General features: G+C 38.8%; 1 protein-coding gene across 2 annotated transcripts; it reads left to right on the top strand.

Annotated features, from left to right (window-relative positions):
• The first annotated feature begins 52 nt into the window (after positions 1-52).
• On the top strand, positions 53-16,205 carry LOC141921641 (histamine H3 receptor-like). 2 transcript variants are annotated; one of them, XM_074820573.1, is made up of 4 exons: positions 53-3,145; positions 7,290-7,578; positions 10,156-10,322; positions 12,685-16,205. In XM_074820573.1, exons 2-4 carry the CDS (start codon positions 7,290-7,292, stop codon positions 13,477-13,479), a joined length of 1,251 nt encoding a protein of 416 aa, XP_074676674.1. In that variant the 5' UTR covers positions 53-3,145; the 3' UTR covers positions 13,480-16,205. The 2 variants fall into 2 exon arrangements, with proteins under 2 accessions (XP_074676674.1, XP_074676667.1); XM_074820566.1 differs by having other exon boundaries at positions 53-4,689.
• The last annotated feature ends 1,893 nt before the right edge of the window (positions 16,206-18,098 follow it).

Raw genomic sequence — 18,098 nt, 5'->3', positions numbered from 1 at the left:
TTTCTTCTGCTGTTCTGAAGTAGAGCTTAGACATACATTTTCTGTATTCTTACACATTTCAGCTCCTTGTTACAACGGCTTTGCATCTAGAACCATTTCCCCATCTCACCCCCTTCCGCTGAATGATGGTTGACTAATTTAAAATGTGGATTACTTATCTTCACTATTTCTGAGTTTGAACTCAAATGCTTGTCTTGGATTAGTCATTGAATTCCCTATTGTGTTGTATTGAGGGTGAGACTGGAGTCATTCATAGACCAGGTTCCTTGCCAAGTTTCAGATTTTCTGTACCTAAAAGGAAAACATGTGGCCCAGTGCTATGTGGCCTTGGAGACCCAGGTCCTGCCTATTCAGTTCTCGGATCATGCTAGATAGGGCCTGCTTGGTGACATAAGAAAGGCTGCACATGGACGATGAACTAAGAAATGTGAAGAAACTACGTCAAAATTTCTTTGAGGATCATTCTGTGACTGGGACTCTAGGAACCTGTTAAAAAGCTGAGGATTAAGTGTTGTATAACTAAAGGAACCAGTGATTTCAACAAAGAATATGGGGATTTTGAAATTGAACTTTACAGCTGGTAGTGAACATTAGTAAACATTCTGAAGTGACTTGCCTTGGTGTGTGTCCTGGTTTAGGCCCAGCTGGCAACTAAGCACCACGCAGCCACTCGCTCATTCCTACTCTGCCCACTGGGAAAGGGAGAAAAATTGGAAAAAAAAAAAATAAATTGGGGGTTGAGATAAGAACAGTTTCATAACTAAAATATAATAATAATAAAATAATAATTGTGATGAAAATGGATATAACAAAAAGAGAGAAATAAAACTGAAGGGGAAAAAAATGAACAAGTGATGTACAATACCATTGCTCACCACCTGCTGATCGATACCCAGACACTTCCTGAGCAGCGACCTGCCCCTCCCATCCAGCCCCCTCAGTTTATAGACTGAACACGATGTCCTATGGTACGGAATAGCCCTTTGGCTAGTCCAGGTCAGCTGTCCTGGCCACGCTTCCTCCTAGCTGCTTGTGCACCTGCTCGCTGGCAGAGCACAGGAAACTGAAAAATCCTTAACTTAGAATAAGCACTACTTAGCAACAACTATAACATCAGTGTGTTATCAAAATTATTCCCACGCTAAATCAAAAACAGTGCTGTACCAGCTACTAGGAGAAAATTAACTCTATCCCAGCCAAAACCAGGACCATGTAGAGTAGGATAAAAACAGGTGTTAATGATATGATCACAAACACTTTAATTGTCTCCTCTTTTATTAATAGCTTCCAGACTTTAATGCATTATAAAAAAATTAACAGGATTTTTTGTCAGTTAATTGTCATATTGCTATTTAGATGAGATTTTTTTTTTTTTTTAACATTCCCTTGATATCTTCCACTTGGGGAGGATGGACTTTAATGATCTGTTGGCTTTTTTCCTTCGTTTTTTTTTTTTTTTCTCAAGTTAATTTCTAAACTTTGTGATCAGTTAATTTCTAGCTGAGTCACAGGTACTTTCTTAGTTCAGGTACACCCTTATGTAGTTTGGTCATATAGTGATGTCAGGCCTGTGCCTATTTTTAATGGCATTTCCCTAGTGGCTCTTACATAGTTAAAAGCTGTATTTGTAAGACTAGCTTATTTGGCCCTTTCGGTATACATTTTTTTGCCAGTATGTTCTTATACGGAACTGTTCATTCTAGTTCTCCAGCATGGGCGCCCCAGAAAACTTTTCCCAAGGCAGACTTCATCTAATCAGAGTAACTACTCCAGAGTTTGATATAGCAACAGAGATATTCCTTAACAGCTTCTGTAACTTGAAAAGTACCACTCAAATACATGATTAAAAAAAAAAAAATGCTGATTCTCTGGCAGACAGGTCCAGCACTGATTTATTGAAACAATTTTATGCAGTTATATTACCTTGTCTGCATAGTGAAGCCACTTGCTGTGTAAATGAAATAGACCATATAGGTCATCCAATCAATGAGCAAAATGAATCCCCTATCCCTTAAAACAGCTGTGAACAGACCATCAAAGTGGAAATATGTTTCTGTTTTCATGCTATTCCTTTCATAGAGAATGTGAAATGCTGGCTAGCTGTCTTGTGGACTCTTTGGTTAGAGAAGTTGCATTCTCTTCCTATTTTTGTTTGTAAGCATTTCCTAAATTTAAAGTTCCTTTATTCTAAGAATGAGTTTTCATGTGGCTTTCTGGAAAAGTTTTGCAATGCAGGATTTTGTCCTTTTCTTTGAGAACGATGCCTCAGCATACCTCATGGCCTAAAGAACCTGTGTTTCTTGCTCTTTGATTATTAGCTATGCTTCAAGAAGGCTGTATCCCATCACTTAATTGAATACAATTGTTTCTGCTTTGTAATTCAGAAAATGTTAGAGCAGCTGTGGTTGTTACATGTCAGGATCAAAAATTTAGCACTGAAACAGCAGATGAAGTCCTTGAGATGTCAAGAGTGTTTTCACACTGGGACTGGTAAGCAAAGCACACAAATAACCTATTCTGTGTGTAGAGCAGAGCAGCAGCAGACATGTGGAATATATTTTTGATTGTTGCATTTTCTCATTGCCTATAATGCATTTGGCTTGTTAACAAGGAAATCAAGAACCTAAATTCTTTATAAACTGGGCTATAAAACATTTTGTTTCTCTTTGTGGAGAACAGAGGTCCCCCAGAATCTGAGAAAGAAAACAAGTCAGCCTACTTTTACAAGCAGCTGGCTTGCTTCAACTCTAACTTCAAAAAAATGTCCGAACAGAATATAAAATGTTAAACTGATGCAGCAGTTTTAACAGTTCTTGTTATCAAATACTGTAAATTTGTTTAAGACAATACAAGCTGTATATATATTCCCTACTTGTTGAAGTTGCAAATGTCATTATCTGGAAAAAAAAAAAAGAAGAAAAGGATTATAGCACTAATTCATACCTAAAGTACAGTTGCCTGTCATAAAAATATGTTTGTGGAGAATCAAACACTAGCAGAAAAAGTTAGATTGTGACTTCTGTTTAGTCTTTTTTTGCCACTCTCTTATCTCTTTCTTTCACTGCTTTTGCTTTTCTCTCCGGTAATCAATCAGGAGTACGACTGAAACCAGATTAGCCGTTACAGGACTGCAGTCTCCTACAAGGTAGTATCAGAATGATTTATTTTTCTTTGTTACTCAAACTTAAGTGACTGGACCAAGATCTTATCAGGATATTTTATTAGCAAAGTACCTTCTGAAGAACTGCCAGGTGCTTTCTCTGTAAAACAGAGACTTCAAATAGAAAAACTTTAATGAATTCAAGACAGTTGAGCAATGGAAAAGAACTCTTGTCAATTTTACAAGCTTCTCTTCAAGAAGTGATGATGAGACAGAATATTTCATCTAAATGTCCTACCACATATCTGGAAATCTTCCATGCTGAAATATGGAAACGTCACTTGTTTTTAAAATCTGCTCTTAACTTTTAAAGTGAAGATAATTGTCACTTTAATTGCAGCATAGCAATTCTGGACTGTTTGTAATTTTTTGATATTGCAAAGTCTGAACACTTGAATAAGCAGGTAATTCAGGGTAGTGCTTTTATTGTTTAGTATGCGTTCTTGTATAACACCTGGAGAAGAAGGAAGGGAAGAGAAAGGTGGAACATTTACTTGTGGATCCTTTTGGTGTATTAATCTGTGCTATGCGTTTATTGTATAGCATGTCTATTTGAATAAAAATTCCATCTTTTTATAGGGTTGTCACTGAACACTTCATATACTGCCCTATCACCAGCAGAAAATCAGCAGTTTACTTCAGGTATTTTTCTAGCTAGACATGTGTTCTAGACTAGTTTAATCATAGTTATAGCCACGCAAATAAATTCTGCTAAAAGCTTATGTAGTGGATCTTATTAAACTTCACTTACACTGCTGATGTTTTAAAAAAAACTTGCTGACTGGTGTAGATTATCTTCTGGATGTGAACAGATTAGTTACATGGCATCATGACTTGTGCAAATTAGGTCTGTGATGTCAGAGGTACATTCACAAGACACGTGAGTGTAGCATCCATGTTTTTAGGTGCCCTGCTGCACACAGGCTTTCCAAGCATGGTGTGGAAGAGTTAGGTATCTCAGATTTTGAGAAACCAAGTTACATCTAAGTTAACTCCAAGAAGAAATGTTGAAGGAGGGAGATGGAAAGGAATTAAGTAGCTGTAAGCTCCTAGAAAGCACCTTAGGATTTAAGCTATTTGGCAAGGTCAGCTGTTTCTCATGAAAAACAGTGAAGCTGCTGAGTGTCCTCTCGAGACTGAAGAGTATAGGGGCAGAGTGCTCAGCTGGGGTGAATCCTGTCTTCAGCTTGATTTTGGAGGCTGTAAAATCTGGCTTCCTGGCTTCCCAAATGAGTTATCTTTACTAATAGACTAAAGGTACTTTAGAGAATGTATCTTTCACTCTCTTCCACTGACATGCTTTATTAATTAATGCAGAATTTTCCTCAGATTTTGAGAAGCTCACTAAGCATTACCTTCCTCTCAGAGTTGAAGAAACTGAAGCAAAAAATAGACTGAAAAGTTACAAGGGGGATCCACTTGGACCAGAAGTGGAGCCCAGAATTTCCAGGTTCCCAGAGGACGCTATGACTGCTGAACGTTATTACACTTAAGCTGATGTCCTAATTCTTGCAGCAATAAATAAAAAGGTCAGAGAAGAGCAAAGAATTCAAAGTGATGCTGTATTTCTTAGCTTAATAGTTTAGATTGTTCTCTGTAAGTTACTTTAACAAGGTATAGCACAGCTGTTATATATATGTGTACTAAAACTATGATAATTTGTTCTAATTCAGTTCCTCAGCACTGAAGATTTTGGGTTAAGATACAATGAGAACATTTCTATTTACACTTTGTAATGGAGCTTGAGAGAGAAGAAAAGGGTCCAATACACTTTTGCAAAGAGCTGCAATGGCACCATTCTAAGGCAGGGTAGTTGCAAATTACACGAGTAACTGAACTGCCACTGTAGCTTTAATTATTTTAGCATAGATTCTCACTGAAGAAAAAAATGCATAAAACTTGAGTAAGGGATTTGCTACTAAGAGGATCCAGTTGCAACTGCAGTTGCTACAAACAGTGGCTTTCAGCCTCATGGCGTGTCTATTTGTGTGTTTTTTACAAAACTATATTCTTTCAGAACACAGTTTCGATCTATGATTTTTCTGCTTTTATAATATTTTTGCAGCCTTTTGGTCCTCATGGGGCTTTTCAGGAGATTATAACAGTTCTTTTCTTCTGAGACTCGTGGCTGTGCATTGATTCGTCATAGATGGCAGTCTGTAGAAAGCCTGCCAGCTCAAGCTGGCATTTCTGCCATTCAGGGCCAAGGTAGGAATCAGAAGTATATCTGAAAGTTTCCAGTAGAAAAGAGTACTTAAGAGCTTGGGTCTTCTTCCCTCTTCTGCAGTTGAAAAGCAAGGAGTGTTCCTGGGGAGGGGAAACCTGTTCCAGGACCCCTTCCTGACTGAGGGCAAGCAGCCCCATGTCTAAAATAAGAAAACCTTATATGTACTTTCCTCTACGATATGTGTCGCTGTGCAGTTTCTGAGCACCCACTGATGAAGGTTTGCAGCAGGTATATTGTGTGTGTGAGAGCTGCCTTAGGTTCAGTGATTTGGCAGTATCCATGGCAATTCTCCTGCTGTTGTCTGGATTTGAATGGAGGGAAGCAATCACAGAAGGACTGTTACCCTCTTTGGAGACCTATAGGAGCCCTGTGATGTCTTTTATTACCAATAAAATGCAGAAGCAGAAATTCTTGGGGTAAGAAGGTGACTGTTTAGAAGAAGAAATGAAAATAAAATGATCGAATGTCACATATTGACACCTTGAGCCACAAATCACTGGAGGCATGGTGAGCACACCAGCACTGTATTTTGCCATGTTCTTACACTCTTCCTTAGGCTACAGGCAGTTGAGACAGACAGAACACAGACTTGCCTGAACCCTTAATTTGATGTCTCATTTGTTCATCACTTTATTTTCTTTTCAACCACATAATATTTTGGACCTCAAAAACTTCATGTAGATCAGCTTCAGTATTGCTAGCAGAAGAAAGGCTAATGGTATTACTTAGTAGTCATTGCCAAAGTGTGTTTTATACATTTTGAGCACTACCTGGAAATAAAACAAAGCTTAAAGCAGTAATGGACATGCATGCTGTGAAGATATTTGTATGGATAATAAAGTTTTGCATTTTTTGTATTGCTGCCATTCAAACATTTAGTAAAAGCACTTGGTAAATGCTAATGAATTTGTTCCCACAACAGAAGCACAGACATGACAGCCAACGTTTTTCAAATTTAAGTATCTAAAATTAGACACCAAAGTGTTTTTAGACCCCATAATAAAAATGATTGAATTTTTACAACTCTGGAATACTCACAGCTCTCTGCAAGAGGCTTCATTACTCATACAAAATATAAGCACTTGTGGAAGACACACGATTTCTCCCATCAATATGGAAAGAAGCCTCGTCCTAGTAAAGTTAATTGCCAATCTCTCATTCACGTTCAGGGAGTATTTCTTTCCTGGATTCTGGGACAGCAGTAGCCAATGCTGTGTCACTGGGGCTGCTCCTAAGAGCTTTGAAACTGGTTTCAGTGGGAGTTTTTCAATTGATCTCTGAGGGTTGGATCATTACTTGTTAACTGCTCTGCTAAGTAATTGTATATATCCTTATTTACAGCATATCAGTTTTCAGCCCTAAGGTCCACAGAAAGAGGAACAATGAAGTTGATGATGCCTTTGGTCAACAAAAAAATATAACACAATAGAGGGACACCACAGACTTACTAGATAAACAAGAATGAAATTAGAAAGTAGTTTTAAATTCTTGTAAGGATAGGTACCCAAGATTAAGAAAAAAATTCCAGAAAAAATTGTTGTCCATAATGCTAGCAAGGAAAACAGTTCTGCAAGGGAGGAAATGAGGGAGGGAGAGAGGAAGGGAGGAAAGCAAGAGAGAATCTCATATCAGCCCTCCTGACCTCCACAGATAAGGATCAGGTTGCATAAAGAAGAACTTGCATTTTAAAATATGAGCTTGGAAAAACTGCATATTGCTTACTGGTAACTCTTCAAGAGATATACATGGTTTTAAAAATCTTAGGAAAACTGTATTTATCTAGCATCAGAACTTTTTAATTTTTTCCTCTCCTGAGTCAATTTTTTTTTAATGTTTATTGGATTTTTGGCTCATCCTGTTTATACTCCTTATGAATCTCAACCTTCTGTATAACTCTGCCAGATGCAACTTTCTTCCCAGACTGAACTGACCTGGATACACAACATGCACAACAGCACTGCCGAAACTCCACATACGGATGGAACGTGTAATGAGACTTTGTCCACGCAGTCACCGAGTTCTGAGTTTTCACTGGGCGTGTTGGTGCTGCTGGCTTTCCTCATGGTGTTGCTAGCGCTGGTCACCATCCTCGGAAACGTCCTGGTGATCCTTGCTTTCATCATGGACAGAAACCTTAGGCATCGGAGTAACTATTTCTTTCTCAATCTTGCTATTTCTGACTTTGCAGTGGGTAAGTCATAACCATGGAGTCATGTACTATTGGTTTCCTAGGAATCTTATGAGAAGCAATGGGGTTTATTTTCTGGTTGGTTTCTTCTAAGAGAAACCCTTTCCCAGCTGTGTGTCTAGTGGGAGGGTAAGGAACGGTGGAAGCAGCGTGAAGTGTTGTAGCAGCCTATTATTTTTCAGAAAGAAATGGATCCTTGGTCAGGTAAACAGGTAATGTTTAATGTTATTGCTTTAGGAAAAAATACTACTGTGCATGAATCTATGTGGAATAACAAATAACGGGTGTTGTTTGTGAGAGTTTTGCCTGAAGTCTAGATAGTCAAATCGAATGCAGCATATATTATCTGGCAGATCTTGCATACATGGTTGATATCTTCTGTTTCAATGTACTCTCACACAATACAGATAGTCACTTGAAGTTTGCGACTAGAGTGATGAATAGTATTTTAAAACATTTTGCTGTACGTGCTCGATCTAGAGTCATATCTTAGGAATATGTGTTTGTATAGGTAAATAAATGTAACAAGTCAGTTTCTAAGAAGTCTGATGTTATGCATATATATTTATACATAGGAAGACATTTTATTTTGAAACTTGTACTGAGAAAAAGTACAATTAAAATGCTAGTGTGATGTGCAGTTGGAGATTGATGTATTGCAATATTCTGTGAAGTGTTGAGTGTCTCTGGTAAAAGTCTTGGTTAAATTACTGAGTATGCGGAAGGATGGTTTTAAAAAAGTGTTTCTATTTCATGAAATCTATATTCTGACTTGTGACATCACAACAAAATCTTTTTAAACTGTTTTTATTCTACTTTTTTTACCTACACATTTAAAAAGGATACTGAAAGAACAGAAGAAACTCTTCTTAAAATTTATTGCCAGTATCAGAAGTTCTGTCAGGGGCATGGCTTCTAATAGTCAGGTCCTCGTCATGTCCAGATCTCCTTGTATAATGTTTTGATCCCTTCCCCCATACGCTTGATATCTTCCAGCTTATAATTGCCTTGTGCTGCAGAACTCTTGCTGACTGCTGTCTGGCTACGGTACACAGGAAAACACAGCAGTGAACAGAAAACCAGTAGACAGAGTGGTGTTCTGTTATCTGGCTCACAATCTAGCACCATATTGAATAAATATCAGCATCTAGCTGAGAAATACGAAGTAAATGATGTCTTCTATCAAAGAAGGAAGTAATGCTGACTTGGCATTACTTCCCTAATTTTTTGTTTTGTGATATTATGTTTACTGAATGTCTAGTTTTTCATTCCAAATTTGGTTAAAAGCTTTGCATACTTTAGAGTCAAACTGGTTTGTATTTCTATAGTTACATAATTTAGAATTAGAGTGTACCTAAATTATCCTTAATTTCTGCTTGATCCTAATTGCTAGAAGCACATACTTTCATGCTTGCAGAGCCCTTTGCTTATTCTTTTAATACATTTAATCTATCTGATTTTGACCTTCAGCAACTTTTGCTTTGCTTTATCTCTGTGCAGAGAAAAAAATCTTGATTCTTAGTAGAGGGAGAATAACAGGTATTGTAAGATTTTTAGGGAAATGGAAACTCTCAAAATACTCTTCAGTACCTGTTACAAGAGTACACACTATTATGAAGTAAATCTAAAGTTGAAACACTACCCTTTTTTCCCCTCTGTGAATGTTAAAACCTATAATACAACCTTTTGCTTGAAAGTGCAAGTGTTGGTTGCTCTGTAGATGCAGTGATTCCACTTCATTGCAACGTTGACGCTGTTCACTACGTTTCTGCATCATAGCAAACTACACTGTTAGGTCTTCAGCCTTGCAAGGCTGCATTGTGACTCTGTGTGTAGTGCGATCACCTAGAAATTCATTAAAAGGAGATCGTATTGGCACTTTCACAACATTTGAATTTAACAGCCTAAATTTAGATAGCCATAGATGCAGGTCACTCATGTATGTTCCCACCACTTGGTGTGTTCCCATAGGTAATACCCTATCAGCTCACCACTGAAAAGTGGTTATGATCAAGAATTATGATGAGAAGAAATGTTAGACTGGGTGTACTTAATTAACTGTGCAATTTTTGATCAGCCTTTTTATCATATAGTTTTAAAGATTAGTCTGAAATTCATATTGTATTTCTGTAAAAGTTACTTCTGGAACTCTCTCGGACACCATATCATGCTTCTAAGAGGACAGAAGCATGGCACTTAGATAATTTATTATAGAAAACAGTAAATTACATTGGGGAGGAAAGATGTTTATTTTAATTTCAGTAGTTAATACAGAATAGTGTTTATTTCAGCAGGTAAAAAAGTCAGCTGCTTCTTCCTGTAGGAGGTGATATAAACAGGAGAAGTAATAATGATACACAATAAACATGATACACCTTTCAGAAAGGTATTAATTATAAGAATGTTACTGGTGCCTAGTTTGTAGTAAACTGTTCATTGGTTGCATGAGAATACAACGCTTTCCACATGGCAATTCCAGTCATTATCGTGCTTTTATCAGATACTGCAGAAATGTTTCTATGCTTTCACAAGCACTGCCTGCAGTGATGACTGACGTGTGCATTTGATTTATTTCCATAGGTGCGTTCTGTATGCCTTTGTACATCCCTTATGCCCTGACAGGAACGTGGCACTTGGGAAGAAGCCTGTGCAAGATCTGGCTAATTATGGACTATCTCCTGTGCACAGCTTCAGTGTTTAGCATCGTCCTTATCAGCTACGACCGTTTCCTGTCAGTTACAAAAGCTGTAAGAAGAACATTTCTAATTATTGCTTTACATATATTGAAATTTCCATAAAACTCAGAGTGTTCACAATTAACACTAGAAGCTAAATAGTCCTTCATTATTTTATGCTTTTTTTTCTGGAGAAACATTGATGCTTCAGTGTTGCATTGGGACTTAGAGATAGGACAATGCCCTGCCTATGATTTTAATATTTACCTCCTGCTGCCTGGATTAGAAAATATTTAATTACACTGCAGAGAATGTGGGAAGGTCAAGGTAGGAAAGGGGCAGCAGGGGTGTGGAGAATTTGGGCTTTGGTCATTAGAAGAATGGTAAAGAAAACTAGGTTGAATCAAGCATGTGCTTAGGCTTGGGATAAATTTTAAAAGTAGAAGAGGGTATGAAGAGAGATGTGGTATGGACTGACTGAAGATCAGATGAGGATCTGCGTTACTGCAGGGGGTGATTGACATGTGCTGCCAACAAGCAGTTGGGTGGAAACTAATCCCTTGAAGCAAAAAAAAGAATGAATCAAAATATGAGGAGAGGTAAGAGGTGTTTCTTGTGTATTATTATTCTTCTGCTTCAGAAGATATCTGAGGAATCCAGTGGTAAATATTATCATTCACCATTTTTAAGCTCTACCTGGTGTTTGGTCCAGATGGAAGACAATCAAGATCCTTCGCTTTTGATGAATCTGCTAGTTCGAGTGACATGGGCTGTGTTAGATTGGGAGGTTCTTGTTTGGGAAGTGCTGATACAATGCCTAATCTCTTTCTCTTCTTCCCCAGTGTTGTGGTTTTAGGGTTGGTTGTTGCTGCTTTTTTTTTAAAGCTCAACAATAAAGTCTAAAAATCCCTGTATTTAAGTAACAATAATACTGAAAAATATTAATGAAGTTGCAGAGCTCAGAGTGTGAGAAATGTAAATTAAAAAGGCTTCTGAAACCCAGTTGAGCTTCATGTTCTTACACACTGTTGATGGTCTTCATTTACATGATCATATTCTGGTTTTCTCCTTTAGGTATTAGGATGGAGTGAGTCCAGCAGTGTGAAACGTAGGGCTGTTATCCAAAGAAAAGATATCATGCTTCCTCATGGACCTGGGATCCACCTCTGCTGCAAACCTAGTTTATGGCCAGGGGCCAGTCATTTCAGACTTAGCTGTTTGTGAAACTATGCTGAGCTTCCTGTTTTCTGCCTACTAAATTGAGATGCTTATGGCCTTGTAAAGGGCTGCAAATTCGTTATTGCAGAACTGGAGCTCTGCTCTGAGCCGGTATGATGCTTTAAGATATAGAAGAGTCTGAATCTTCAGGCTACAGATGTTTAAAACAGAGAATCTAAAATAATGTATGTAACACTGCACTACTGCTCTGTTACTTGCTGGTAAAAGAGGGACAATGCCCCTCATGTCATATGCAGCTGTGAAGATACCTTTCATTAATATTTGTATGCAAGCAGGTGCTATGCTAATGAACAGCATAGGAAGCTGATGAGGAAGGTAGTAGTTCTGGGTCTGAGTAGAGCCTGGGATGACACATATTAAACAGTATAGTGGAAATAAAATTGTCCATCTTCTCATTAATTGATCATCTTGTGCTCTGAAAAATGCAGGGGACCCAGAGCTAGAAGTATGTATTGTACATACTGGCTGGGCTATTACAAGGGCGGTTTTAACTCTCCTATTTCCTAACTTTGGATGACATGATTTTAATTCTTAACATTTTTTTCAAAGATAGATATTTATGCCTAGAGACTAAAATAAATTAATGCAGTCTACGTAGACATAAAAATGTCAAGATTTGAGGTAATGCAATGAGCTGTTTACAAGGTAAAGTGAGTGTTAAAATAGAATGTTTCAATAAAATAAAGGATATTAAAGCATATGTGTGGGATATTTTTTTCTGCTGTGGCAAGAGGAAACAGTATTAAAAATTACATTGTCTAGTGTTTGCAGTCTCACATGGTAACCTGTCTAATACAGAAGGCTTCTACTTTTGCCTGTGCAGGAAGTTCCACAGCTGCTTTCACTCTCCTCTGAGCCTGGGCATTTCATAAATCATAAACTGATGCCTTATTGCTGCCTTACTGTGGTGGTGATGAAAACAAGCCATGTCCTTTCACACCTGGAAGCCAAATGGTAGTTTAGCCATCATAATTTCTGCTCCTCTCCAATCCTAAGTATTAAAATCAATCATAGACCTACAGTAATTGATGGGCAAGACTAACAGAGTTTTTCAGAACCTTACATAAGTGAAGATGTTCTAGGTGTCTGGGAAATTATGGAACAAATATTATATTTGACTTACTGGCTTATGTTTTTTTGAGATAGTTGTTCCAAAATGTTGTCTGAATACATGACATGTCCTTTTCCTTCACAGGTATCTTATAGAGCCCAGCAGGGAATAACATCCAACCCTGTCATCAAGATGGTGGCCATATGGGTCTTTGCCTTCCTCCTCTACTGCCCGGCAATCCTCTTTTGGGAGCACGTGGCCGGACGCAGCGTGGTAGCAGTGGATCAGTGCTATGCCGAGTTCTTCAACAACTGGTACTTCCTCCTGTGCGCATCCACCCTGGAGTTCTTTGTGCCGCTGCTCTCAGTGACCTACTTCAATGTGCACATCTTCCACAACATCCAGAGGCGCCAGCGGCACAGCAGCATGCAGGACTGTGAGCCTCCAAGGAGCAGCAGCCTGTCCTGGAGATTTTGTCTCTTGCCAAGGCCAGGAGTATCTCCTCCTCCATCAGAAGCAGAGGACAGTGTTTCATCATTAACGAGGTCATATAGACCAGCAGTGATAGTTAACTGTCCATCTCCAACACAAACCAGTTCCACAGCTCTCAAAAGGGACTTTTCAACTTCTTTCCATTCAAGGACTGGGTCAAAACTGCAGCAGGACAAGAAAATAGCAAAGTCGCTTGCCATAATTGTATGTGTCTTTGCCATCTGCTGGGCCCCATACACTTTACTAATGATTATTCGTGGGGCCTGCCAAGGAAAGTGCATCCATAATTCCTTGTATGAAATAACCTTTTGGCTTTTGTGGATCAATTCCTCTTTGAACCCATTTCTTTACCCTCTCTGCCATATGAGGTTTCGAATGGCTTTCATGAAAATACTATGCCCCAAAAAGTTTGCAACATTGAGATCACGTAACACACCTTCTATTTAGACAGTTAAAATAAATGACTTACAGATTAGGTTCCTCTCTTATTTAGTGCTATTTTTTCATATGTGTCTTCAACAGAATTAAAGAGAAAACTTTTGTTTACCAATGGCATTGGTTAAGAGTGCAGCAGAGGTATGTATTTGCTCTGATATTGCTAGCTTTCAGGATTTTGTTTTTGGTTTTGCTGGTATGATGCCAGGTTAAACACCATCTAGTGCATTGAAAAGAATAACAAGTTTTGTTGAATGTCCTTCTTGGTTTGTGGGTTTGAGGCACTTTTTTTTTTTTTTTTTTAAATATGTAGATCTGGTACTATGAAAGAACTCTTTTGTAGATATCTCCACAGAGGTTCATTGGAGGGAGATAGCTGTTTGTGTATGTGTTGAGTTAAAATTTATGTCCTATTTGTGAGCCTAAAGCTACCAGTGAAGGAGCAGTTCTGCTACATTTTTTGAAAGGTTGTATAAATACTCATGGGAGCGGTATAATTTAATTTTAAAAACTATTATGAAGACAAGATAGTGTCCTGTAGTCATTATAATTCCCACAGTGAGCAATATGCAAGTGAATGGACTGCCTAATCTGGCATATCTGTCCTTTTCTAATTTTAATATAGTCCATATTGTTAATATACTCCATGTGTTGCAGGACACAGTACATGTAAGTTAGTAATTCTGGATGATTTTCAGCGAATGAAAGTTTCCATGATAATGGAATTTTGAGATAGGTTATCAAAATTGTCACAGGCATAAATGGTTTGTTACTCTTTTCAGCAGTACTGTCTTTTCTCCTGACAGTGCCTGCCTCTGGTCAGGCTTAAATGATATTTAGTGCCAGATTTGCGCACTATTTGATTACCTAAAAGATTGGCCAGGCTTGGGCACATGATCACATTCCTGTTGAATTAGCAGAGCAAGCAATACAAAGTTCATACTGGATTTATGATTTTGGCTGGCTATGCGAGAATAGACAATACCCTCTTGGGTGTAAAGCTTTGCAAGTGCAAAGATATTCCATCAAAATGTCTGGAACAAATTTGAACTGACAGTGTGATTTTTATACCAGATCAGTTCTTTGTGTCCTGTTACTGTGACATTATATGGATTTTCTCTGCCACTGAACCAGTATCAAACTGGATTTTTTCTATCACTGAACAAGGGCCATATTCACAGAGGTCCGAAAGCTGACACAGAGGTGTCTTAAGCAACTGTTAATAAACAAAGCAGTTGAATATGCAGTGCTGAAAGGAGTGGGTAGATGTGTTGGAGAAGGCAATGGAGCTTGATTATAACCCATTCCATGTGCCAAACTTTCTTACCTTGTGTTGGGTGTTGCAACTCACCCAGAAGGCCTTCATGGATGGGTAAGTCACTGGTTATTTTTTTTTTTTTCTCTCCTTATATGTAATCTTCTTTCCTTTTTGTAGATAGAAATGTATAAAATATGGAAAGAGAAATCTTAGGCACAGAGCAATAAAGAGCAATAGCCAATTTAAATAGTATTTTTTATCTAACTTGCAGAAGTGTTGCAAAAGCAGACTTTTGCAAGCACAATTCAAATGCATGTAAACAGCTTAATCATAGCACAAAAGTTGATGGCTTCGAGGAGCTAAAATGCCATTCTGTTCAGAGGTCTGGAACTGGATGCTTCTCTTGTCAGTTTTTGCACTGGTGGAAGATTATCTTTCACCATTCATTCTCCTTATGCTTCCTTGCCTCACATGGATAGCGTTACGGGTTGTGAGCCTGACTGCTAAGAGAGATACAGCTTCAGGAAGTCATTGATTGAGCACAGCTGTTTTCACTGTCATGAACTAAGGCGCTGGAATAGATTTTGTGGGCTTTGTTTTTCCGTGAGGCTTAAAAAAACCCAAACACACACATCTAAAACATTTACAGAATAACAGGTGTACTAAATAAACATCCGTTAAACAGAGAAACTGTAGGTAGGCCCAAAATGGGAAAGTATTTGAGTTGTCTGCTTTTCTGTCCCTATGCTTTTAGTATAAAAATTCAGTTTGCATTTTATGATTAAAGAAGGTGTTGTTTACTTTAGAAAAATTGCCTACAAAATTATTGACTAGGTAAACTGTATCCACATTTTGCAGTACTGCAAAACTAGTTTGTCAGGGAACACACTGTGCAGTAAATTTGAAACCACATAGAGTAGTGAAGCTACTAGAGATCAGTGGTTTTGATGTTCTATATTACACACACAGTGTCCAAACTGTTTTGTCACACCACTCCTGTATATTTAAAGAATTTGTTGTATTTTTGTAATTGTTGGAAATTTTGCTTAGTGCTCCCAGGGTCAGTCAAGCACTTAGTTGCTGTGCTCACAGCATTAAAGCTGTCTTGGTCAAGGTGACATCCTAAGTCTTCTCTCTATCGGACCTTTTGCAGGGTTATGGTAAAATACTTATTCAGCATTTGATCTTGGGCGTACTTTTCACGCACTGACAGAAATGGACTTTGCTTGCCAAAGTGATTTCTAAGCCAAGTCTCTCTATCCACTCACTCATCCATTTCATCATTTCATGTTGAAATTTCTTCTGTAAAAATTCTGAAAATTTCATTGAACTTTCTTCTGTCTTTGCAGATGTCAGTAGGTCTTGTAAATACATGGTGACAGTGAGCATATGACTCTGCGAGGTTCAACTCAAACCACAACAGTGTTTTTCCGACTTGACCCTCTCAGGCCTTAAAAATAAACCCCAAATAAAACATACATATTGGAAGAAATTGTGTTATCTTTTGTTTGTTTGTTTATTTCTGCGATGAATATTTAACCCTAATGATTCTTCTAACATCTGTCTCCTTCATGTTAGGCTATGGTTTTCCTCCACAGGAAGGAAGGAGAGACCACACAGATTTCTCCCTCAGCCCCATGAAAGACTGTGATTAAAACTTCAACATTTGATTTATTACCTAATTTTTAAAAGGAAATGACTACTCTCCCCTTCTCCACTAATCTAGTCGTTTTATCAAAGAAGACAACCAAGTTTCTCAGGCATGATTTACCCTTGGTAAACCCATGCTGACTGTTCCCACCCACCTTTTCCTCCCTTCCAAGGGGACTTGCTCCATTATTTTCCCAGGGACCAAAGAGAGGCTGATCTTTTGTCCTTGTGGCATCATTTGAAGATGGTTGCAACATTTGCTTTTCTTCGGTTGTTGCACTCATCTCCATGACCTTTCAAAGAAGATAGAAAGTGACCCTGCAAGGATGGTAGCTGGTTCTGACAGCAGCCTTCGGTGCAGTGGTTTGGGTCCCATGGACTCCTATGGGTCATATCATCTCAAGTAATCCCTGCCTTATTCTCATCTACTCCTGACAGGTCTCCTCCTTGAACTCATTCACTAAGCATGGAAGAAAGAGAGACCTAGTTAGTGAAAAATGAAGCAAAGAAAGCATTGGGTACCTCAGCTTTATCTGCATCTGCTGTCACTGGATCACTGGCCCCATTCAGCAAAGCGCCTACATTTTTCTTACTCAATATCAATATTTTACTGTTAATGGGGTGGCTGAAGTTCTTCATGTTGTCCTTGATGTCCTTTACAAGCATCAGTTCTAGGTGAGCTTTGTTTTTCCTAACATCATGTTTATGCGGCCAGGCAACACTTCTAAATTCCTCCTTTGTGGCCTGTCCCTGCTTCAAACTCCTCCAGACTGCCTTTTTGCATTGGTTAGCTGGTGTCCTGATACATCTACTTGTTTTCTTGAGAATTGGGATGGGCTTTTCTTGTACATGGAGGCTGCTGTCCTTAGAAGCCTGCAAGTTCCCTGAGTTCCTTTGTACTTCAGAGCTGCCTCCTATGGGATCCCACCTACCATTTCTCTGAATAAACCGCAGTATGCTCACCTGAAGGCCATGGTCTGTACTGCTGCTCTCCTTCTTCACCCCCTTTAGGATCTTGAACTCCACTACCTCATAGTCACTACAGCCAAGGCTGCCATTGATTACACATCCCTAACCAGCTCCTCTTTATCAGTGAACAGCTGATCTAGCTGTGTCACCCCCGTTGGCCCATTCAGTACTTCCATTAGAAAATTCTACCTGACACCCTCCAGGAATCTTGTTGACTGCTTGTACCTCCTGTGTTGCCCTTCCAGAAGATGTTATGAACATTGAAGTTCTACACAAGAAACAGGATCTGTGATCCAGAGGCTTCCTTGATTTGCTTAAAGAAGACTTCATCACCTCCCTTGCCCTGATCAGGATGCCTTGCAATACGCTCACACCACTATGTCACTGATATCACTGACTTTGTGACTGGTGGCTTTGTGACTGCACAGAGAACTCTAGTTCCTCCTGTGTGTTTCCCAGGCTGCATTTGTGCACATGCACCTGAGGCAGGTTTCTGTTTGCTACATTATCATTCCTGAGGTCTCTTCTGTTCCTTTTGCCCTACACCTTTTGCTTTAATTACTCTACAATATATTTCACTTTGTTTCTCAAGACACGATCAGAGCACTGCACCTCTCCTCCCCACATCTTGCCACCCTCTCTTTCCTTGTTTCTTGCTCTAGATCTTCTCAAGCACACAGCATTAGGGCTGCAGTCCAAAAAGCTGGTCACAGGGTGTGCCGTGGTGCTAAGGAGCTGGTGAGCTGCAAGCATG

Source organism: Strix aluco, chromosome 1 (genome assembly GCF_031877795.1).
Source record: "Strix aluco isolate bStrAlu1 chromosome 1, bStrAlu1.hap1, whole genome shotgun sequence".
NCBI lineage: Eukaryota > Metazoa > Chordata > Aves > Strigiformes > Strigidae > Strix > Strix aluco.
Note: the sequence above shows the minus strand (reverse complement) of the source record. Positions and strands in the feature narration are given on the sequence as shown.

Coding starts and splice junctions, on each gene's coding strand:
- LOC141921641 (XM_074820573.1), top strand. CDS start 7,290: ATGCAACTTTCTTCCCAGACTGAACTGACCTGGATACACAACATGCAC. Junction 7,579..10,155: donor TATTTCTGACTTTGCAGTGG/GTAAGTCATAAC, acceptor TTATTTCCATAG/GTGCGTTCTGTATGCCTTTG. Junction 10,323..12,684: donor TCCTGTCAGTTACAAAAGCT/GTAAGAAGAACA, acceptor TTTCCTTCACAG/GTATCTTATAGAGCCCAGCA.